Genomic DNA, 24,314 nt, shown 5'->3' with positions numbered 1-24,314 from the left:
TTTTGCTTGGTGGGAACCATATTTTCTGTATTTTAGATATGAGAACCATTTGGACCATGAAAAAAAATAAATCAGTGAAAGTATTCAGAAAAACTATTAAATTACTGATTACTGTGTACAAAGGGAGTCAGTACTAATGAGGTTATAAGGAGCTTTTTTTCTGTTATTTAAGACAGACCCAATTGTCTTGTTTAAGCAAAATGCTTTAAAGCACAGTGTATTTGTACAACTCCAAAAGACACAGATTGTCTCAGTTTTAATTCCCACTCTTTTATGTTTTCCTATAATTGCTTTGGGTGAAATGTTGCCCTTAAGCCTTGGTCTTGGCACTGAAATCAGTGGGAGTCACACAAATTCTACAAGGGCTGTAACTTGGAGTTTAGTGAGCAGTGAATCAGCCTGACTCATATCACAACAGTTTTCAATATTTATATTAAGGAAAAGTTGTTTAAAATGGTCCGCTCCTAAATTCTATAATGCTAGTCAGAGCTGATTCAAATGGTCTTTGCAGTCAGAATTTAAACATAAGTTAAAAAACACATTTGAAGAAGTTTTTTTATTATTATTATTTTCAAACTAAATTATTCAGATCAAAGTAAATATATTTTTAATGTAAATTAAAATTTAACGTCCCACAAAATCTTGGCTGCTGTACATGCTTACCAGGTTGTATGTAGTACCTTAAATCTTGCCTCCATCCCCACTCTTTTGTATTGTAGGACAGGACAGTGTTTTAGGGTGTTTCTGACTCAGGATTTATGCCAACACATTACAGTGACAGAAGCCTTTAAATTTACACCAGCTTTCCAAAAGTGCCATCTATATACCCTATCAGTGTTTTACTGTGTTTAATACACAACATTACCCATTCAATAAATCATTTATTATATGTGCTCATGAAAGCAGAACACTGCAGAGAGATCTAACTGTGCAATTCATCAAAATAAGTTTTATGTTAGACAGATCTTCCAGCTTCTAATAGTATACCATGTAAAAACAGGACCTGAATCGTTCCATCCTGTGTATTGACTGGGAGGAAGCTACAAAGTCAGAGAAAGCAGCTTATTTTCCAGTAGCTGCATGGGGTTTTTAATGGCACTACCAATAAATACAATAATTGTTTTAATACAATAAACCCTACTTGTATATGCACTAAAATAGTCAATGGATACCTCAGTAGAGGACTTTTACGTATATGTTTTTCTTAACAAAAAACACTTAAAACGAATATTGCACCTAATATCAGATGGGAAGTTGGCAGAAAGCTAGCACTTCATTTTACATCACTTGGTTTTGCTTCATAGCCCTTTGGCGCTGTTTCCCTATAATGACAGTTTGGCATCCATTGCGTTCTGTATGAAAGAATGAGTCCTGTTCTTGTAGTGTTACAAAATCAATGCCTAACAGCTCTTTCATCTTTCAAGTTAAGAAAAAAAGGTACCCTAGCACAAAATAAGGATAAAAAGATAAAACAAGATAGTGTTGACTATCCTCTCATTTATTGGTACATTTCTGTCCTTAACAGCCTTTAGTCATTATTAACCTGTTTGGGTTTTAAACCTCTCTGCATGTGCAGACATAATTTTGCAAATGCTACAAATGGCCAATATAGGATGGAAGTGTTAAGAGATTTAACAAATTGTCTGCTCAGTAATTTTTTCAGTTTCTTGTGTGTTTTGACCACTTATTTTCTTTCTTTTGCAGATTGTAGCTTTGCGTGAACAAAATGCACACATTCAAAGGAAAATGGCAGCTGGTGAAGGGCCTGCTGAATCAGAGCATATTGAAGGAATGGAGCCAGGGCAAAAGGTTCATGAAAAGGTATAAAATATTGGTTTTCATTGGATCAAACAATCAATATGAGAAATAATCAGGTGTTAGATTTTTGTGATGAGAATATTTCATGGAATGTATCTTTAGAATGTTGTCTGCCTACTGAAACCAGTATCAAACAATGAGTTTGTTTAAATGGAAAAAAAATATGCAAATTGACATGTCCTTGCTCTTTGATAGGGTATTGAGTTAGACCCACAGCTTATAACAAATTTTTCATGTAATGCTATAATTAAGGACACTATATCCTACTGAGTAATGCTCCGTATGTCACGCAGAGAAGAGCAAAGTGTATATGTGAAAGGGTATATATGCAAACATTGCTGCCAAAATAGTCCATAAGGGAATGACAGAGACCTAAAAACTAGAGAAAGTCATTTTCCTCTGTGCTACCTATAGATACTCTCCAAATTCATGTCCATGTTGATATAGTGAACAGTGAAGAATATTTCACTTACTTAGCACCCTTTCAATAAGAAATAGGTATATAGAATTTAGGCTAAGTATTTGCCACTTAAGGCTGAAAGAGAAAAATGTTGGAGAATATGTTATATAGAAACGAGGTTTTTTTCTAAGCCTTAAGTTTGCAGATTGATAAAAAAACAAGTTGCATGTCTTCCCCCTTTGCTTCACTATCATTAATTTAAAATGCAAGCATAACATAACATTTGGCAGACAGCTGAAATGAGAAGAGCTGCTGCTTAGATCTTTAATTGTGCATTTTTGTCTAATGGCATGTGATGAACAGTGACATAAATCATACTTGTAAAAAACAACACTCATCATTATTTATTTATTTTATATGCAATCCAATTTACAAGGGCACGCTTGCACTGCAAGCATTAATTTTACGTGTTTTGCTGTTTATTTTATGTGTCTATTTTTCTTTGAGTAACCTATGTGGTTGAGAAACCTACAGTAAACAAATACTGTTTAGCTACTTTCCTCTTCCTAGCAAAATCTTACTCTTTGACACATCTGTGAAATTTTGTTAAAACAGTGAGCATCCCGCTCACTTGTGCTTTTAAATACAACCACGCTGCTTAGCTGAGTATCTCTATTTTTTGCACTTTCTTTGCAAGTTATGTCTTCTGATTTGAGCCATTTGGACCATTACTTATTAGCAGAATTAAGTGGAAATGAGATCCTCTGTCCTTTAAGAGATCTGTATATTTAAATATTAATGAAATATGAATAAAAGCCAAAGTAACACATTCTTATCATTTCATATGAAGTTTTTCTAGAATATTATGTCCAGAAAACATCTAATCAAAACAATTTAAGTGGGTCTTGTTAAGCTGAATTAAAGGCTTGTGCCTAGTAATTTTTGCTCCTTATAGTAATGGAAGCATATTGTATAGGGACTTAACAGGAGGCTATATTAACACCAGATCAGCCAGTACACTCTAATTCACATCCTCCGCACTAGCTGCTCTTTACCTTTCTACTATTACCTCAGTGCCTACCATCAGCTCCTTTTTTTTTTTTGAAGACAAGACCCCACTTGATAATATAATTCCGCTTAAGCCCAAACTATAATCATCCATTTAGAAAATATTCCTTCAACTTCAGCAGTAGGGATGAGAACAAAAAGCTATGAGGTAATGGTTTGCACCCTCTAATAACACAGGAGATCAAGGTTCAGTTTCAGTCAGTCTGAGTAGATCCAGCATTTTAGGTTTCAACGTTGTGGCTGAGATTCACAACAATTGTATAGGTAAAACTTAAGCAGCACCTTCAGGAAGCCAACACATTCATCATGCTTATCTTCTGGGACTTCCCAGGAGATACAGACATGGTAGTCTGTGCAGACAACAAAATAGAGCTTGCCTAGGTTCCCAGAACCAGTAGTCCCAAACCGGTATAGGCAATTAGAGGACTCCTCGGGTAAAAGTTACCTACAGAAAGTGTTACCAAGAAAATGTTTCCATGGCTAACATGGAAAACTTGAAGACTGGGCTGTTCCCTGAAATTTAGGTGTGTCAAAGTTTTACATCCATTCTGAACCTGGAATACCTTCTCGTGTATTTAGGAAAAAGGTGTCTACATAGATTTCAGTTTATTTGTAGCATCAGTACTGAATGATTACTATACTTTTGGGAAAAAGAAAATATCTGACTGCATTTCAGAGCAACGCAGAAATATTTTGTATTACTTCAATGCTTAGAATAGGTGCTGAAAAAAGCGGTTATATAATTTTAGGCTAGTTCCTATCAAAAGGATAGAAAGAACAGTCCAAGAGCTTTTCTGGACCACTCATTTTCTTTTTTAAAAAATCTTGGAAAAACAAGACATTGCCAGAGAACTGAAAAGTTAATGTAATGCCAATAATTAAAACAATATGACCAAAGTTGTGTTAGTCTATCTACACTGACGTTAGCAAAATTATAAAAAAGCTAATAGTGAAAATTGAGAATTTTTTTTAAAATCTCGAGAACTTGAAAATCAAAGAATATTAAAATGAAAGTTTATACATTTTATAAAAAGTAGTTTATGTATTTATATGTATTTTATAAGACAAAAAATTTGGCTCAAAGGAAATTTTCCTACTATACCATAAACTGATTTCTCTAAAGCAATGGCTCAATACATAGTATTTTGTCTTTAATTAGCAGTAAGAGAAATCAAGGTAGTTAATCTTTAAGAAATAAAAATCTTATTAGTGGTGGCAGGGTGTAATTGTAAAGGGAGACTTATTATCAAGTATAAATGAAACATCTCAAAAGAAAATAATGGTAAAATAGAAGTGATGAGAAGTATTAACTATGAATATTTATTACTTTAAAAAAAAAAAAATCCCAAAGGAAAAATTGTAAGGGAGCAAATGCCTTTTAATTATGATTTTACAAAATTCTAAACTTTGTAAGACATCTGCTGTAGGAAAGTATTAGGGATTTCAGCATGGAATTATCCTCATATAAAACAAAACAGAATGGAAAAAAAAAAAAGCTGCTTAGGTCTAGCTTTTTGTGCCTGGAACAGACTGCAGATCATGCTTCAAGTTGCTTTCATTGGCAGGTGGATGCCAGGTCATTAAACAGGTAAGGTCACACATGTTCTCTCAGGGAAACCTTGACCAGGTATATTAAAGTTTCTGCTCTATGACAATAAAGCTTCTAAGCTATATCAGCTAAGCAAGAGAATTTAAAAGCTAGCAAATACAGAAGCGTGCAAAGAGGCCAACTTGCACAAACAAAATATATTTAAAGGCTTTGAAACATTAAAAAACAAACAAACAAAAAAAAAAACACCAAACCCTGCTGTTGGAATTAATATGCAACAATTTCTATTATCAGATATTCTCCTACCTAGATCTGTGACCACCAGACACCACTTGCCACCACCCAGATCCTTCACTTGATTTGTAAAGGCAGTAGCCTGAGTTCACCACAAGCGAAAGGCAGAATTCCCAGTGAACAAAGTCCTCATTGGAAAATATGTTAGGAAGCAAGTAGGGAAGCTGCAAAGGTGGAATCAAACAGCCTTTGAGATCAAGATGATACAAATGAAAGATGCATGCAGAGATGTTAAAGCAGCTGGGCATATGTGAAGCTCTGCAGTGGCACAAACGGTGAAGGAGTTTTCCATTTTGCAGAGGGGTAGCTTAAGTGCACCTTTCTCAGTATTGATGGTTTCCCATCTGAAACAGCCAGCAGCGAATGATAACAGATGAGCCCCTCCTAACAGTATGAGCAGGGTTTATTAACTACACCTGATGTACCTCTGGAGAAACTTGAGTTCAGGGCATTAGTAAAGTATTACCAAATTTCATCTGCCACCTCAAATTATTGCAACATTAATACTACAGGAGGTTATTCATCCTAAGCGTGATGATCATGATGATCCTAAAATGATTATGAAGTTTGGGTCAGGAAGGGTTGGCGTTCTCATCAGTCCTTGATAAGCTTTGTAGCTCAGAAAGAAAGATACATCCTGGAGATGAAAATGTGGCTGTGCAGATGGTGTTGCCAAGTGACCTTTGGTTTTCTTGGCTCTGGAATAATGCTTCAGGAGCTGATTGACAAAACCGGTCTATATCTCATGTAAAAGCAGGAATGTCATTGACCAGTAAATTTCTACCTTAGTGAGAAAGAACCAAAAAGGGAAGCTCACAGATGCATTTTACCACAACGCTTAGCTTGGAAGTATATGAATTTTCATAAAAAATCATAAATTTAGATGGTTAATGGGGCAATGTAGAAAAAGATTGTTATCTGGTAGAAGACTAAGTAGGAAAAACTCACTATCCATTCAGGTAAGGTTCTACTGTACATCACAAAGTGGGAAAATGAAATGGATTAAGTGTTTTATAAGCCATAAGCAGATTTATTCAGAAAATAGAACCTACACTGAAGATAACCTAGGGTGATGTGACTGCTAGTGACAAAGGTAGGATCTCAACCTCAGGTAGGAAATAAGCTTCATCCCTTGGTATGGAAAGAGCTTTCTGTTGAAACCTCATGGTTATATTTTAATTCATACAAGATCTGAGAAGTCTAGAATGAAGAAACATAGAACCTACATGATATGGTAAACAGGTTTTTTGTAATAATTTTGTAATAATTCCGCAGAAATGGCTCTGGAGATTAATGCAGATGATAAAAATATAATGGATCAATACTATAAAGGCAAATGCCGTGATGGGATAGTTAAACGTAACTAGAACCTGCAAAATGTGAAATATCCCTGGACTTTCCTGGGCACCAATAAGGCTTCAGCTGAAGTCTTTTATCCAGCCTTGGGTCCCACTCTTGAAGAGGGATGTGGACTGTCTTGAGAATTCAGAAGATGGCAATTAAAACAATCATCAGAAATCTAAAGAACATAGCCTGAAGAATTTTCAAAATGTAGGTTGAAAGCCTAGAGGAGAGACTAATGGACACAGTTATCTTCAAATACATAAAACGTGCCTTCACACATACACACATACAAAGAGAACGGATCAATAAATCTAGTGAAAGCAATGAAACACTAGAACAGACTGCTGAGAGCAGTTTCCAGAATGGGAAGCTTTAAAGAATTTTTAAGAGAAATAACCTACAATTGAGATAGGGTACAGTGCTGAGGAGTTGGTGGGCTATGTGGCCAGCTCTGTGATTCTGTGTCACAGGGCAGCTGGAGCATCGTTTTAAATTCTGTAATCACAAGCACTGTCCTCTGTGTGAAGCGCCAAGGCTTCCAACAGTAATATATTAATTCCCAATTTAGTGGAAAATATATTCAGTAATGGCTTCAGAACCCTGAGTGAATACAAAAGCAATTTTGTGAGATGATAAAGCAAGGCCTGTGTCCTTCCCATTGACCACAACATGGACAATTCTCTTGTATGAAGGTTAAGGGAAACTTTAAAGTAGAGAAAACAGACAAAAAAAAAAACAAAAACCAATGATTAAACTAATGAAACAAAAACAAGTACTAAATATGAGAAACAGTAAGTATTTAGAGTAATCCAAGCATATACAAAACTTCAGAACTGGCTTTTATTGCCAATTACAGTAATAGTGTAAAACAGTTACAAAAACACTGTAATTGATGTGAAATAAAGAAATCATATTAACCCTTTAAATCTATAAGAAAAAATTCAAAGGAAAAAGGAAATAAAGAAATTATGGCATACCAGTGATCCAGTTATGCTAGCACTTTTTATTCTCAGTTCCAAACTGTGACATGTTTAGAGAAAATCCTTCAAAAAAATTATTTCGGATTATTCCTGTACAAGTTTTTTTCAGAGTACTATTTTTTCATGCGTAGAACTATATCAGAAACATTTTTTCTGTCCTATCTGAAGTCAGTTTGAATAGTCTTATTATTCAAATTATAAACAAAATATACATATCTAGAGAGGAAGATTCTACATTACCGGTATAAAAAACATATGTATTTTTATGGAACTTCACTTCATCATTTGTTAGTTTGCTTTGCAGGCAAATGACTACACAAAGACTAACGTTTTGGTTTGCAGAAAAAAAATTGTACATACCGACACCAGCATCAGATTATTCATCCATCTAACTCATAACCCATTGTGCTGTTTCCTGTGTAAATTTGTCAGTATCATTCCTTCTGATTTTTAACAAAAAGCAATAAAAAAGTCCTTGTAACTGTATGAAGTAATGAGTTACTCGAGGAATCCAGTGTTTCTACTTTTATTTGCCATTTTGAAGTAGCAATCATTTTCATCTGTATCCAATCAATGATCATGGTCAGGAAGGAAATACTTTTCCACAATGTTTGAAGGATAATTTGTCAAGATACTCCAAATATAAGATTTTCCATACTAAATAGTAACTAGCATATTTAAAGACACATAGGGATGCCTGAACCTGTGGCTGAATCTCATGCACCATTTACCATGTGTAATTGGAGCAAGAAATAGGAATGAGTCTCAGTTGCTGATAGGAAGCCCAGTATGCTCTCATTTCTGGCTATAAACTGTGTGCCTTTAAAGTGGTGCTTGCTGGACTCCCCAAAATAAGATGCTGTGAACAAATAGTTTGTTTTCAAATAAAGGCATTATTTCATACTTGTAATTATTTCATCTTCCACAAAAACAATGGAAATTTGATTTTTTAATTGGCAGACAGAATGTTTTTAAAAATGCTGATATGCAAATTGGGAAGGATTGAAGTTTCTTTGGAAAACATTAGATCTTCTGATGTTTGTATACCTTAAATGTCCACCATTAAAGTATTCTCTTCGCTTATAATGATCTCTTTCTTTGACACTCAAAATTCATTGTCTGTTTCTGGCCTGTATTGGAGAATTTTCCTCCATGAGTTCCATGCCACATCTTTTATTTCAAACATATAAGAAATCATTGCTATAATTCTTCTGAAGTTAGTGGAGCTTTACTAGAGATTAATTGGCCTGGGGAATGACTACTTTTATCCTCAAAATTGTTTTGTAAGCATAGGATCGTTCCTGCTTGACAAATCCAATTCTGCATGGATTTCTGTTACACCAAAGGCATGAAAGCTGAGCATTTAAGTAGGCTATATCAGAATGTTTCTCCTTGGAAGTGCACTGTTTCTATTTTAAACTTTATTGCTGACATTTGTAACCGCAACTTGTAAACAGTAGTAAAATACAAAGCTTGTTTGTCCCTATTTGGTGCCCTTTTGTTTTGGTTTTGGTTTGTTGGTGTTTTTTTTTTTTTAATCTATCATGTCCCTGTGATACCTATACCCTGCTAATAAGGGAACTCTTCCTTGTTCCAAGATCCATAAATGTACCATTAAAACTTGTTAACTAGTTTTGTGGTTTTACCTACTTTTTCTAACAAGTATACCACACTGGTTCTACTACAGTAAGGGCAGTTATACCAGCATAGTTGTTCACTTCCCCTCAGAATAATAAACCAGAATATTTTAGGCACATGGAAACATATATATATACCAGGATAGGTAAAACAGTCTTATAGTTCTGGTGCAATAAACAGCTTGCTTTCCTAAATTAATGCTGTGTTTTATGAGGAACTTGGAGCTGTATATAATGACTTTTTATATGTATTAAACAGCTGGGGGTGTTTTGCTTTATAGTATATCTCAGGAAGTCACCTTCGGCTTATTTAAGAGTCACATTTTTTCTTCTTACTTATAACACTAACATATTCCAATAATTAAATCAAATGCCAGTAGTTTACTAAAATCTGTTAAATCAGTCACAACAGTTATAGACGTTGTATCCTGCAAGAGTAAAAAGTGTTTCGCCAAAGCAAACACCATGGCCTAAAATGTTCAGAGTGCAAATCAAATACAATTAAAATTAAATAATATAATAAAAAGTAACAGGTCTCCTTCAGAGCAATCATCAGAACCTGTTCCAGTTTTGGACTTGACTATTTTGGGATTTTCTGATAATTTTGTATGGTTAGTAGAAAAATGCAGAAGAAAACCTTCCATTTCAATTTTTACTTATGAATGTGTAACCCATGTGCTCCTTTGTTTTGGATTAATAGATTAAAAAGAATCTTTTGACTGACAGCATAGTGGAATGGCAGAGAAAGGAGCGAAGGCAGGACATATGGGGCCCTCATCAGAAGCACCAGTTTCAAAGAGAACTTAGCAAGGATTGAACACCAGCCATCAAAGGGGTGTTTGTAGCTTAGAGAGAATTTGCTGTAAGGGGGGGTTTATTTTGCTATTTACTGAGTGCAGTCAGAATGCATGATGTATAAGAAACAGTGGGAGACACGATCCTTGCCCCAATGCATTCACATTCTGAATTAGAGAAATAACACACTTCAGACACAAAACACATTTGATAACCAGATGATGGGTCAGTTTCCAGGCAGTGCAGGTATCTTTCTGGCTTCCTAATCGTCTCTTTCTGGGTTAATATTGATAAAGCTAATTAAAGAAGCATGTGCTGAGGGGCACTTAATGAAGATTGATGGCTTGACCCACCCAGGGAGGTGAGGAGTTTTCAGAGTGAGAGGAAATATGGATAAAGGCTTCAGCTGGGATTAGAGGTCTTCATGAATCTAAGGAATAAGCCTAGGAGAATATGCAGTATTCTTTTTGAAAGACTCGGCAAATATTTTGTAAGTACAGTTCTGCTTAATAGTCTCATATGTCTGCATGACTATGAATACTTAGTCCTCAACACTGTAGCACAGGGATTTTATCATTGAAGAGCTGTATTACTTGTATGTTACTTACAGGATAAATCAATAGATTCCTCAGTCAGATCTCTTAATTTTTCAATAAATCAACTCTTTGTTTCAGCTCTTTGTCTGTTTCATATAAATTCATCTTTCAGTCATACAGACTTCCTTTTTACCTAATAGAAACCCCATATACTTCTACATATCAAGCTGTTAAAACACTGCTTTAAAAGCCTTGTTACCTCCCCAGGGGAATTTTACACTTCAGGCACTGTGCTAGCTGACAGCATTGGCTGACTGACCTTTGCTGGATGATTTACTGCGAGGAGTCACCAGGCCACTCATTTTTAATAGCAGGCTGGTAAGACTTCTAAGAAAAAGGAGTTAGTCAAGGCAAATGGGGGTGGGATTTGCTTGTATAATTTGGTTTGGGCAGCTAACTAGCCCTTATAATAAAGAAGCAGTACCTGATTTCTCTCTCCTGTGCAAGATCTCAGAAATTCTTCTAATAGTGTAAAAGAAAAATAGTCAGGTATTCTGGAAGACACCAGCAACAAGAGGAAAAATGTCCACCCATCAAGTAAACCTTGCCCCCCCCTCCCATTCTGCAAAATAACTAAAGTGTGACAGGTGATTACAGGCATTGGAAGGAAGAGTAAGAGCTGAAGGCTGATCAGGAAGCAAACTTACGCCAGATCTTTAAAGTAGTAATATAAGGTGGAGTCCTTTGATGGCTTGGTAGAAAAAGCAAGAAAGTGAGGAGATTTGGAGAGAAAAGTGCTGGAGAAGGTAGTTCTTTTTATATCAGTATTGGGATGGGGAAGAAATATTTCAGTGGAGAGAGAACATTGGCTTTGATAGTTGCTTAGAGTTTGAAGAAAAATCAGAGTAAATTAAGAGGAAACCTCTAATGATTATGAGATCGTTGCCTGACACAGAACAAAAGATGTAGAACAACCTAGAGAAGTAGCATAGCCATCAAACATAATGAGGCAACCAGCCACTTGGACATGACTGTGACAGCTTAGGTGTAATGGTATTATATTTGGCATAGCTTTTCAAACTGTGTTTTCTGTGCTGATTATATGAATGATGATCATACTGCTTTTGCTTGTTTAGTTGTCACTTGTGATTGGGCTATTGCATAGCTATGTACTTGTTAATATCATCTAATTTCTCTTAAAACTTTGGCATGGGGCATTTGGAAGGAATAGGAGTAGGATTATAAACTGTAGTAAAAAGCATCTCTTGGTAAATTGTTCATTTATTTTTTACATCTCAAACAACATCAGCAACCATTACTTTTTGCAGCATTACATTTATTCTTACTCTCATAGAGTCAAGTGACATGTATAATTTAGCTTCCTTTGGTGATTATTTTACTTTCCTTTTAGTGTTTCTGTAATATGATATTCAGACAAGTTTATTTGACCTGAGAAATATACAGTATTTCTGTCTTTCCCTTGATGATCTAGCCTTCATGGCCAGCTTTTCTAAGTCAGAAGGAACATCTCCACCACTACAGAGCTAAAAATAAATTTTTTCCCTGGGATTTGGGACAAAATTTGCCAATTTGTCTGCCAAACTGTTTTAAAAGCTTTAAAACAAACAAACAACACTCTCTTTTGAACTTTATGTGGCATTTATTTCCTACTCTTCCTCATGTTCAATTTTTTATATGTGTATTATTTGTAGGAATTATCTGGCTTTAAAGAGAGTCTAAACATAACTTAGGTTTGAAAACTGGCACTACTACTGATCCTGTTATATTTCCAAAGTGATTTATATCACTGAAATTCTGTATAATGCATATGAAGTACAGGAAAGCTTTCATATCTCAGCTGCCACATAGGCAGTTGTCTGAGCAAAAGTCAGAGCAACTAAACAAATGCAACCATATTTTATAAAGCAACAGCTGGCATCTGCCTTAGTAGAAGATGAAGGGAGAAGTCTCACAAAATGAAGTGAGTCAGTGATGTTTCTGTAGCTTGAGATGCCATTCTAGAATAACAGGGAGTGAAAAAGGGGTATCTTGAAGTTCAGTCACCATGAGCGTTAGGGTCACAGGCTTATGGCAGATATGAGGATATGTCATATCTGGAGGTAGGTAACAGTATGTTCCCGTCTCCAATAGCTTCTGCAGCAATGACATTCTTTTATTTGGAAACAATTCTGTCTAATTTTTATAGCCTTTTCTAAATATTTCGATTTTTCTGAAAACAACTCCTTGCTGTAACTTAGCTTGTATCCATTGCTTTATTTTTTATGTATGCTTTAGATCATTGCTTTCCTGTACAACTTCATACTGGCAAAAAAAAAAAAAAAAAAATGCCCTGATTAGGCATGTTGTAAGGTTCAGAGAGAACCTGCATAAACTTGTGTTCTTTGATTAAATGTATTTACAATATTTATATGGACAAATAAACCATCACATATTTAGTAAATGAACTTACTATATGCAGAACTTTGAAAAGCCATTTTAATATTAGATTTTCTGTTGCATGTCAAGAAAAAAATATGTATAATCAAAAGGATGTTTTTAACAAAGGTATTCATGTTTTTAAAGATAACTTGATTCTGACATAACTCTAGTATAACACGGTGCTAGCAGTCTTCTGGGCTATGCTATTTGCCAAAGGTAGCCAGCCAAACTTACACAGACAGTTGCTTTGAACATTAGTAGATCCTGAGAGAAATTTGTTCAGAATGAACTCTCGAAAACCACAATGACATTATACTGACTTGAGAACGTGGTGAGGACCTCAATTTTGACACTAGGGATTTATTGTGCAATGAACTTGCCAGTACTCCTTTAAAAAAGAATTTAGGGAGTGCCTTTGTAAAGAGTAGGCATAAGGCACATACTTCTAGGTTTAAAAAAAGACAAACCACACACACAAAAAAAAGAACTAGAACCCAGTCCTTATAACATAAAAATACCACTTTGTTCTATGAATTCTAAAAGACTGGACATCTGAATTTTAAGATTACTGTCAATTATTCAAAGTTACCTTATGGTTAGACGGAGCTTAACTTAGTCCTCAGGCATGGAAATGCTTATGCACAAGGGCATCACTTGAATTGCCTGCACTCTTACTGCCACAGGCTGAGAGACACTGATGAGGAACTCTATCAAATACATGAGTTCTGTCTCCACTGCTGATTGTTCAGAGGTAACCCCATGACATTTCCCCCCCTACCACCACCACCATTGTCAGGTGGTATCAGGTTAAGTTTTGGCACAAAATACATAACTGATTACTGGTTGATAGTACTTAAACCAAACATATTTGTGTCAGATGTTTGACACACTTGGAGGTTTTGCTGTACTTGGGTTTTGCCTTTATAAAATTAGGTTCCTGTGTATATTTTGCCACGTATGCAGTTCACTGTGAGGTTCTTCCTACAAAATAAAATACACAAGTACTTTGCAATCAATATCCTGGGACAATTGTACAATTTCTTTGCCTACTGCTGTAGTCCAGTGCCCTTAATTTTTTTATTATTTTTTTTTACTTAAGTGTACCTCCACTCAGTCTGCCTTCAGTATTATTGCTAAGGATTAACTGAAAAGGCTATATGAAATGGATTAACAGAAGCTACAATATTCTGGGTTAGTCTTGTTTATACTCTCTCCTGGTGTTCCTTTTACCATCGTTCTTTTTTTTTTTACTAGTAAACCAGTCCACCACTGGTTTTCCTTTGATTATTTCATAGGGGAGAGAAGCAATGATCTAGGGCAGATTTATTGCTATGTGTAATGCTCCAGTTTGCGACCTTCTCCCTGCTGACGCTCCTATACAAGCAGCAGATAGCCTTACTGCTGCGCTTTTTGTATCTTGAAAGAAAGAAAATCTGATACCAGGGATGCTGGTTGCATTTTCATACTGTTCAGTGTTAGGGAACATGAACATTTATTTCCCTCCTCCATTTCCACGGACCATAAGCAGTTCAAAGACTTTTATTTTTATTTTTCCCCCACCCAGACATTTCTTGTTTAATCCACATTACCCTTTATGGCACTTGGTCCTACAGGGTATTTTTTGAACTTTGATTTCCTCTGCAGTATGCTGCCTCTGTTACAGTTAGTACCATCACTGTCATCAGATTTACTTGATGATTATTTCATCTGTTTCTCCTCCTAGTGTATTTTGCTGTACTTCAGTAAACATAAAAGCTTTCTTTATCAAGTAAGGGTATGTCTGAAGCCCTTAGTACAGACTGCGATTTCTCAGTTATTCATCTGGCGTATGGTGATATACCACAAAAGAAAAAAGCAGCCCTCCAAAAACCCACAGCAGGCCTTCCTAGTGCTGCTGCTCTTTCCCTTGTTATTGCCACTGATGAGAAAACAAAGTGCTACATGGCTAGGTGCAGATGTAGTTGCCCATTTACCTTTGTTTGTTCTAAACTAGTCCAAAAAAACCCAAAACAAACAAACAAACAGACAGACAAAACCACCAAAGAAGACTTCTGAGGTTGTATTAGGTCTTTCAAGGTGATGCCAACCAGATTTCTCATCTGGCTGAAAAACCCAGGGAAGGGGGTAGTGGGAGGGGGCAGAGACCCTTACAGTGTGTGTAGCAGGCATACACATGTTGCAGCTACGTGTACCTATTGTGTCTGTAGAAAGCAAAAATGGTTAAGTCAAGAATATATGATGATACCATTGCTGCAGCATCAAGGTCTAAGTAAGTAAATGTGATAGAAACAGATGGGCTGTCTTTTATTAGATAAACTAATTAGAAAAAAAAAAAAAAAAAGAAGCATTGGAGCATGTGAGCTATTTGCTTTTTGCCACATTTCTTTTTTCAACAAAAAATAGCCATTGCTAGTAGATATTTTTATGTGAAATCAGTGAAATTAAGGAATGTGGCCATATGCACCTTTTTCATGAACACGTTTGATAGACAGCATAATGAAATTTTTTGAAAACTTCATCTGGATGACTAACTTGTAAGCCAGATCTGGGCAACATGTAAAATGTTATTTTTCTCTGCTAGAATGTTTCAGTTGGTTAGAAAGCTTTCTTTATTGTCCTGCCCTCCTTTAAAGACTTTCCAATTGTTTCAGTTTACTTTCAGTATTCCCCCTGCCCCTCTACTAATCTGATACAATAACTTGTCTAAATTGGGTATTTTGGGTAGTGTAGGGGTATAACAGTTGGGAATGTCTACTTTGAAACTTTTTTAGTGCGTGCCCTTTTGAGAAGTTTTCCCTTAGTGCTTCAGGTAGTAATTAACAGAGATCTATTCAAAGCTTAGACTTCATTATTATAAGCATTTGTCTAACTGTTTATTTACAAATGGATCACAATTAATATACAGCATCATCAACAGGAAAGTCTTTGAGTACCAGGAAATATTTCAGCACTAAAAATTCAATCAGATTAAAAAAAAATTCTAGTCAGCCAGTAAAAAAATATAAAAAAAATAATAAAATAAAGATAGATGAGGGACATGAACATTCTACACAAAATCAGTAATAGAAAAGATGCTGCAGTTCTGTCCCACAACTTATTCTGTAGGGAATTCCTCTCGGGCAGGGGATGTTCCTGCTCCTTTCACTAATTCAGAAAATGTGTTTGAATCAGCATTGTCTACAGAATGTCTTTTGCTGCAACCAGCATAGCGTATTTTCACATTCTTATTCAAGCTTTTTTTTTTGGGAGGGAAAGTATGACCATAAAACTGTTGGTAAAAACCCTCCTGGGAACCTGAGGTATGTTATATCAGATAGTTCTTGAATTAATGCTTAATAACTTCCTATCTGTGGTCTTCTGGAGTGATTACTTCACAAGATGTACCCATATAATGGATATATCGTAAAACAATATCAAAGCATTAAAATAGACAAAATGTCAGTTAAAATTCCTAGGTAAACTTTTAAAGTATGCTTCCAGCTTCCAAAAATACCAAATTTTAAGCTGATCTTTGTATTTTTAATTGTATTTTTAAAGAAAACCTGGTTTTATTCCAGTCATACTAAGAAAAATTAAAATGTCATTTTTGGTAAGTTAGAAATTTTAAATACAAACCAGCTCTAGATAAGAATACAGGAATAAGGTAAAGCAAAAGTGAACAATGGCTAGAATTAAAGCAGCTTGTACAAAGAGCTCATCAAAGAATTATGAGGGAAGTTTATGTGCATAAATCAAAATATATTGTGCATAAAACAAAATATACACATGCATAATTGGCTATCATAGCATTTGTCTAGTAGTGTGAGATTAATTCTAATTAATTTTTTATTTGTTTTTTCAGGAATCTCAGATATTAATTAAATTATAAAATAATATATCTTTCACATTTAATTTCTGTGTGTTTTGGTTATTAGTATCTTATGAAAAAAAGTTTTGTTAATGAAAAGAAAGTATTTCTCTGCCGCTGAACATACTTTTAGGTATCACAGCTTGCCATTTCAGAATGACCATGTTTTATAGCACATAAGGTACATGATCACATGCCATTTATTGCTTTTCAGATTTGGTATTTGCTTATTATAACTTTACAGCAATTCCTGGACCACTGTTTCAACAGTTTTAGGGCAAATGCAATGCGAGATAAAATTTGTTCATCTGGGACAACTGCTAAAATTGCTGTATGAGATTAAAAATGTAAAATAGATAATAGTTATCATAGATAAAAGAGTTTCTTAAATTTACACAATGGAATAAACTATGATGGTTAAATGTTTTCTCCTATTTGAGTACTATTTTGTTTACATGAGTGACTGCTGTATATTAATGGGGTTTTGATTCAAGTAGATTAACTATACACTTTCCAAACAAAAAACTGAGTACAAACAAGTTTTTAAATTACTATTGTCATTTTACCATGGTGTCCTGAAAGTAGATTAATGATGGTTCTGTAGCTATCGTAAAGTGTCAAGATAATATGATTAACTAGTATAAAGAAAGCAATTTTGGAACTGAGTTATTTGATGTAATGAATTTTTAGAGTAAAATAATTTTATTCAATGATCTGCAGAGAGGCAGGTGGTCTGGATCTGGGTTCATTTTATGGCTGATTGGGGAAAGAATGTTGTTAAAGCCATTAAGCAAAGTAATATTCTTTGAATTTGCTAGAAGATTTTGGTATAAATATATTTAGACAATAATAGCACAGAAGTGCTAATGAAAGCAAGCTTGGTTTCCTCTCAGATCTTGCTAGGAATATTTCATATGTACATTGCTATACAACCTACCATCTGAAGGATAACAATCCCCTTTTAGGACCAGTATTCCTCTATGATGCTCTTTGAGGTCCATAACCTATTTAAAATGACAGTTACAGCGAAATACTTTGTTCCCATACTGCATAATATAAATTTAACTCATGAAATTGCACCTAACCAAGAGAATTAATGACAGGTTGGACTACTTTGATGTTATTTTTTCATGTTATAGGTCAAAATCCAATCATTTTGATTTTTCTTGTTCTTTTTGCCTATTTGTTTAAAATGAAATCTTTGCATTTGTATGAAGCCTCTGCTGAAAAAGGATAGTGTGACTATTATCATGACACGATGCCAACAAGTCTGGCTAGTGAACTCACTTCTTTCCTGAAATAATTTATTTGCAATATAAATCATATTCCTGAGATTATATTCCAAATGCAATGTGAGTTCTGGACTCTTGATTATTTTTTTTTCTTTATTACTGTAGTCATACCAGGGCTTTCAGCAGCACACAAATTACTTCAGCAGACCTTACTTCTAATGTAGACCTAACCAGTATGTTGTCCAGTCTCCAAGCACTTTCTGGTGCAAATTGGAGAATTTGTGATTTTTTTAGTGTTGCTTCCTGTCTACAGCGTGGCCTGTGTTGCAAACAAAATACATTTTGATAAAGTTTAAATGCTGTGTAAGTTTAGCTAAGATGTATGCATGCAATTTGGTGCTTTTTAGAAGTAGTATTGCTGCCATTTCTACTTGAATAATCATAACGTCAAACTAAAGCTATTTTTGTGTGTTATTTTGCTCTTAATGCAAACCTTTACTTCTCTGTGTGATGATGCATTCTGGAATTCCTTGATATGAATGAATACTAATCTTTTGCAATTTTTTTATAACTACACCTGTCTTATCTACCATGAAAATGAATGTGCTTTTCTCTTCCTACCTAGTTGCTTTTGCAATTTTTACAATATTCTTTGGCTTAGAAATTCTATAAGTAGGGTCCATGTTTAAAGATAAGTAATGTCACTTCTCTATTAACAGCGCCTATCAAATGGCTCCATAGACTCAAATGACGAAGCCAGTCAAGTTGTTGAACTTCAGGAACTACTGGAAAAGCAAAACTATGAAATGGCGCAGATGAAGGAGCGTTTGGCGGCGCTGTCTTCCCGGGTGGGAGAGGTAGAACAGGAAGCAGAGACTGCCAGGAAGGAGCTCATTAAAACAGAGGAAATGAACAGTAAATACCAGAGAGACATTAGAGAGGTAAGGAGTTCACTACACTCACCTTGTATTTCTGGGCTTGTTCCTGTGGTACCCGCTATAAACTGATAGAGGCCAATGAATATGAGCAGCAAAAGTTGAGCACTGATAAAAGCCCTTGTACATAGGAAACACAAAATTTACATTAAGAAATAGTACTAGAAATCTCTTTATAAAACCATGTTCAGAAAAATGGGTGTGTATATGTACTGATAGGGGGAAAGCCAAATCCTTTGTGGTTTAGCATTACTAGAGTGCATTCTGGCAAGTCTCCAGCTGTTTCAGATTTTTAAGATGGACTCTCAAATAGAGATTCTGGTCATGTAGGTAGTCTAAAAATGTAGGTAGTGAAAAAAGTACATTTTTAAAACTCCTGGGCTGTTTTATAAAGCGATGTTGTTTATCTAATCAATTATAATATTTACTCTTGTGTGATAACTTCATTACTCCTGTTATAATGCGTTATTCCCTTCTTTCAAAAAATGCAAATATAATTCAATTTTCATTTTATTTCCTCCTCTTAAATTTGTGGTGCTCCTTAATACCTTCCAGAGGACCCTCTTTTCCATGGATGTTCTCAATATGTGTGGGTGGTTGGCTTCTAGAATCTATTTTAGTTTTCTGAAATTAGAGTAATTATCTTCCTGTTACACTGCTTCCTACAATCCAGATATTTCATATGTATTTATGTATGTGTGTATGTGTATATAGATGCATTTGTATGTATGTATTTAACCTCTTATTAATAGCATTCTGGAAGCAAAGTTCCTTCAGAAGTTCTGATGCATGACACAGTCTAAGTGTCTTCACACCTTTGTACTCTGACTCTTTTGAGTATTGTATCATTGTTACATGGTTACAAAGAATAGTTTGCTCTGTTTCTCCTTTTCCACCAACACCACATTATAGCACTAGGGGTTCTCTAACCACTGTCTTTTACCATTTGAAAATACTGCTGTCTCAGGGATGCTTGATTGCCATTTGCTGTTTTTCTCTTAAATAACACATTACACCAGCTACAGGCTTATTTGCTTTCAGCCCATTGCTTCCTAAGCAAAGTGGCTGCTAATACATTTACATCTAGAATAATTACCAAATGTCAGTGCAAAATCTGCTGCGAAAGGTATTTGTAAACGTGGAAGTATCTGTCTTTGTTATTTCACATTGCCACAAAAGATAGTCTTCCCAATGCAGAAAATGAAATACGTGCACCAAGAGGTAGTTTAGCATTGTGTAACCAGATAAGTTACTGTATTTTTGTGTGTGTGCCTTTAATTAATTACATACATAATTACTTTTTTTTTATGTGTTCTTTTGATGAACAGCAAGACATTCTCATCAGTAAATGTTTTCATTGTGAAAGATTACATGGCAACATATAAGTCTCCTCAAGATCCAGGCACAAATTCAAAACTATATAAAATTTTCTAATTTTGCTGATATTAATTGAAGATAAATAAACAATATAATAGACTAATTGATAATCTACTAATTTACAGCTATTGACTTCACTGAGGCCAGCTTGTAATACTTGAACAAAACCAGCTCAAGATTTTAAAGAAATTCGATCCATAACATATATGGATAACATACACATATTTTATGGTTATGTTATGTATCCAACATTGTAGTCACTTGTTTTCCTGAAATTTCAGGACATTTTACACGTTGTCTATTACATGTACTTCAGCAAAAAAATTTTAGCAGGATCCAGGAATAAGAGTAGAAATCTGCATACACCTAATTTTCCCCACATCAGTGCAGTATGTTTCTACTATTATGTAACTATATCAGGTTTTCTATTTTCTGATCAAGGGTGCTGTTGTTTAAGAAGCAAGAAAGTAAATGTGAGCTGCATTCACTATGGTTTTTTTGCAATACAAAATATAGGAACTAGAAAAATATAAAAAAGGTGAGGGTTGTTTCTGTTTGCTCTACTCAACTACTACTGCTTTAAATCTCATAGTTGCAAGAAATCCCAGATAAAATATATTATCTTTAAAACAGAAAAAAATACTGCTAAGCATGCCTTACATCCCTGTCTACTGTTAGCATGGAAATTAAACTGGTATAAAATTATGTAGCATGGTTCTTGATAGTTTTTTTGTCACATTAGGCAATGGCACAAAAGGAAGATATGGAAGAAAGAATAACTACTCTGGAGAAACGCTACCTCAGTGCTCAGAGAGAATCCACCTCCATACATGACATGAACGATAAACTGGAAAATGAACTGGCAAACAAAGAAGCCATCCTACGTCAGGTACGGTATCTGCATTAGTTGGTTGCTTTCTTCATACACAATGAAAATTAATGCAAGAAAAAAAGGGGGAAGATCTACAGTAGGAGGTTTCTATTAATCTGCTTAATTTTGATCAACAGATACATTAATCTAAAAGAGAAAACCTAAGTTGTTCAGTGTCTCTAAGCTTCATATCAGCTACTGCAACAGTGAATACCAAATTAATGTGTATTCCAACATTAGAAAATAAGCATTTTCTGATAGTGTACTGCATAAATGCACAGTCACATCCCCTAAGTGAAGGATTATCTTTGCTTCTTGCATAACAATTTTCTGATTTTTTTTTAATTTTCAATAATAGTATAAACAGAAGAAATTCCCTTCCGCAGGAAAGATCAGAATTTGTATACAATATATTCTAATGATTTCACATATTAGTAGTGTGTAAGTAAAATTTTACAAAGCTAAACTATCTGTGAATATGTTTTAAAAAAAGAGCTTAACATGACTGTGTAGCTTTTGTGGTACTTTGTTTCCACAGTGATTCCAAAAGCTGAAGTGTAAAGTGAACAGAAAACACTGCTTTGTAATTTGAAGAACACAACGAAAACTGAAAGCTAACATGAAACCAATTTAATTCAAACTGTAAAAGATGAAATTGCTCCTCACTGTCAGTATCAGACTACTGTATTTTTTTTCCTGTGGTGTCTTCAGATATAAAATGCTATATGGGAAATAAGCCTGTATGATCTGAAAATCTCTGCTTCTATGACTGTATGCAGATATATTTATGCACCCATGCACACTCCCTCTGTATGTGTGTATATACACACACATGGCTACCTCCTCAGGGAAATTAGAGCATCAGAACTCAAACTCATCAGCTTCCTTTGATTATTTTAAGTGGTATCTTCAATTGTTGGAGGCAGGGGGGAACAAACCACACCCAATAATGGAAAAGTAAGGTCCTGAGTCTGAGGTTTTTATTGCTGCCAGTGTAAGTCGTGCTATGCTGCAGAGGTCTACCTACTCAAAGCAGTGATCGATAGAACTACGCTTAGAATATATACAGGCAGGCTTAAAGTTGATTTGCAGCACTGTGATATGAAAAGCCTACCTCTTCATGCTTTTGAAGGATTAAGAAAGACTCTAAAAGCACACTTCTTTTTCATTGTGTCTTCTGTTACCGGGAATGGACAGGAAAGCATGAAATCCTTATCAAGCCATTAAAAAACTCTTAATCATGTGGTGTGTCTCAGTAGGCCAGAGAATACTGCAGTTATTGAAAGTCCTCCTGTTTCTCTTTAATGGTTATGACGTATTAATCAATTTCACCTTTGTGAACCTACAATTACATCTCATTTCACAATGAACAATACCACTGCAACCTTAAGCAAATAGCAGCCAGGTTGTGATCATGAATAAAATGTCAGTTTTAATATTTCCTAATGTATTATTGGCATTTGGCAATTTGCTCAGAAACTTTGCTGGGAATTCCATCATTTTGGAATTGTACTTATTCCCATTTTAGCTCATACATAAACTTTTCTGTGAGTGGACTCAATATTTCCATTTCGAAAATTCCCATTTTACTGAGCACCAATACTTTTATTTTCTTCAGATAAATAAATTGATCAGAGGAGCTTTCTGTTCGTCTTCATTAGTTCCATTTTACACTCATTTTCTTTACCTTCATTTGATCCTTGAGCCTCAATTCACTCATCATTAGTAAGGCTGGCAGCCTACACTGTTCCATGCTTGAGTTAATAGCTCTCCAGTAAGTTCTTCCAGGTTGTGGAGTATCTGTGCCCATGTAACGAGTTTTGATTGCTTCCCCAATACCAAAGAAACTGAAGGAAAATCCTCATTCTGATCTTGTTTGGGTTTGGTGTTTTGTTTTTTTTTTTAATACCTGTTTATCTATCTTTGGCATTCAGCTGGAAGACAAAAACAGACAGCTGCAAGAGCGACTAGAGCTGGCTGAGCAGAAGCTGCAGCAGACGATGAGGAAGGCTGAAACCTTACCCGAAGTGGAGGCTGAACTGGCTCAGAGAATTGCAGCTCTGACTAAGGTACTGCCCTGAGGAATAGGTTCACTTCAGAAGCCCCATTGTTTAACATTGATTTGCATCCCAATTCCTCACCTCAAGGACGAAAGGAAAAAAGTAGTATCAAGCTGATTTGAAAGAAGAAAATGTTTCCTCATAAGTGTGTGCCACAAGTTTAACCAGGAATGGTCTCAATGCCATGCTTGTAATTCTTAGCATTTTGGTAACAGGAAAAGTAGTTGTCTGTAAGTTAGCCTAGACTATATTTACAGAGGAGTCATATATGTCCAATAGACATGAGCATTATTTATCCTAGGAGGATTCCTTTTACTGTGTAACAGTTTCTAGTTTAAGGGGAAAGGAGTGGGGGGAACTCCCATTCCTACACTCACTTAATTCTTCTGGACAATTTCATACACCATGTATATTAAACAGCAATGATTTTCCTTCCAATAAGTACTTTTAAATCAAATAGTGCCTGCTGGGATCATTTGTACCACACAAATGAAGCCAACTTGCAATGCGTACTTACAAGGTTTGTTTTGAATGATTCTTTGTATCAGGTGTCTGCAAAGACAAATGTGAAACTTTGAGAGGACTTCAAATCATTTTTTCTGATGAATTTATTACATGGCAGCTTTCTTGCAGAAAAGCAAGATAAAAACAAATTTCCAGTTGTGTGGTTTTCATATTTGGTCTCTAATACTTTCAGGTGTGCACATAGTTAGCACTATAGCTCAGGTACTGTCAGCTTCATAAAGACATATAACAATAATACATTTATTCTTTGTCTATTAAAATCCAACAAATAAAGAAAAATGCATTTAAGAGATTGTATTACATATCATTCTGATCTATCTAAGCTTTCCTTTCTCTATTGCCAAGGAGAATTTCTAGCTATTTATGTGCGTAACTATTTTTAAATATGATGGATTTTTTTTAAATTCTCATGTTTTTCTATTTATAGTGAAGCCTTAAGTGCTGAGCATCTCATTAATAAAGTCTGGGTTATAAATAATTTAGTTAAGAAGTATAACAAAAGAAAGAAAGAAAGAAAAAGAGAGGCTTTGGGGGGATTTGGGTTATGTTTTTTTTTATTTTATTAAGGCAAGGTAATCAAGATTTTGTGCTGTCCACTTTAGGTTCA

At 35.0% G+C, this 24,314-nt stretch overlaps 1 protein-coding gene across 14 annotated transcripts in view; it reads left to right on the top strand.

Moving 5' to 3' along the window:
* Window positions 1-24,314, top strand: part of PPFIA2 (PTPRF interacting protein alpha 2) — a 356,002-nt gene that overhangs the window by 268,840 nt on the left and 62,848 nt on the right. For all 14 annotated transcript variants that reach the window (XM_080393253.1, XM_080393250.1, XM_080393245.1 and 11 more), the window contains 4 exons: window positions 1,705-1,821; window positions 18,659-18,880; window positions 20,994-21,140; window positions 23,057-23,191. In XM_080393253.1, the coding sequence (XP_080249379.1) occupies window positions 1,705-1,821; window positions 18,659-18,880; window positions 20,994-21,140; window positions 23,057-23,191 (621 nt within the window). The remainder of the gene's footprint in view (window positions 1-1,704; window positions 1,822-18,658; window positions 18,881-20,993; window positions 21,141-23,056; window positions 23,192-24,314) is intronic.

The sequence above is a fragment of the Falco punctatus genome (assembly GCF_963210335.1).
Source record: "Falco punctatus genome assembly, chromosome: 6".
In the NCBI taxonomy this organism is placed as follows: Eukaryota; Metazoa; Chordata; class Aves; order Falconiformes; family Falconidae; genus Falco; species Falco punctatus.
Note: the sequence above shows the minus strand (reverse complement) of the source record. Positions and strands in the feature narration are given on the sequence as shown.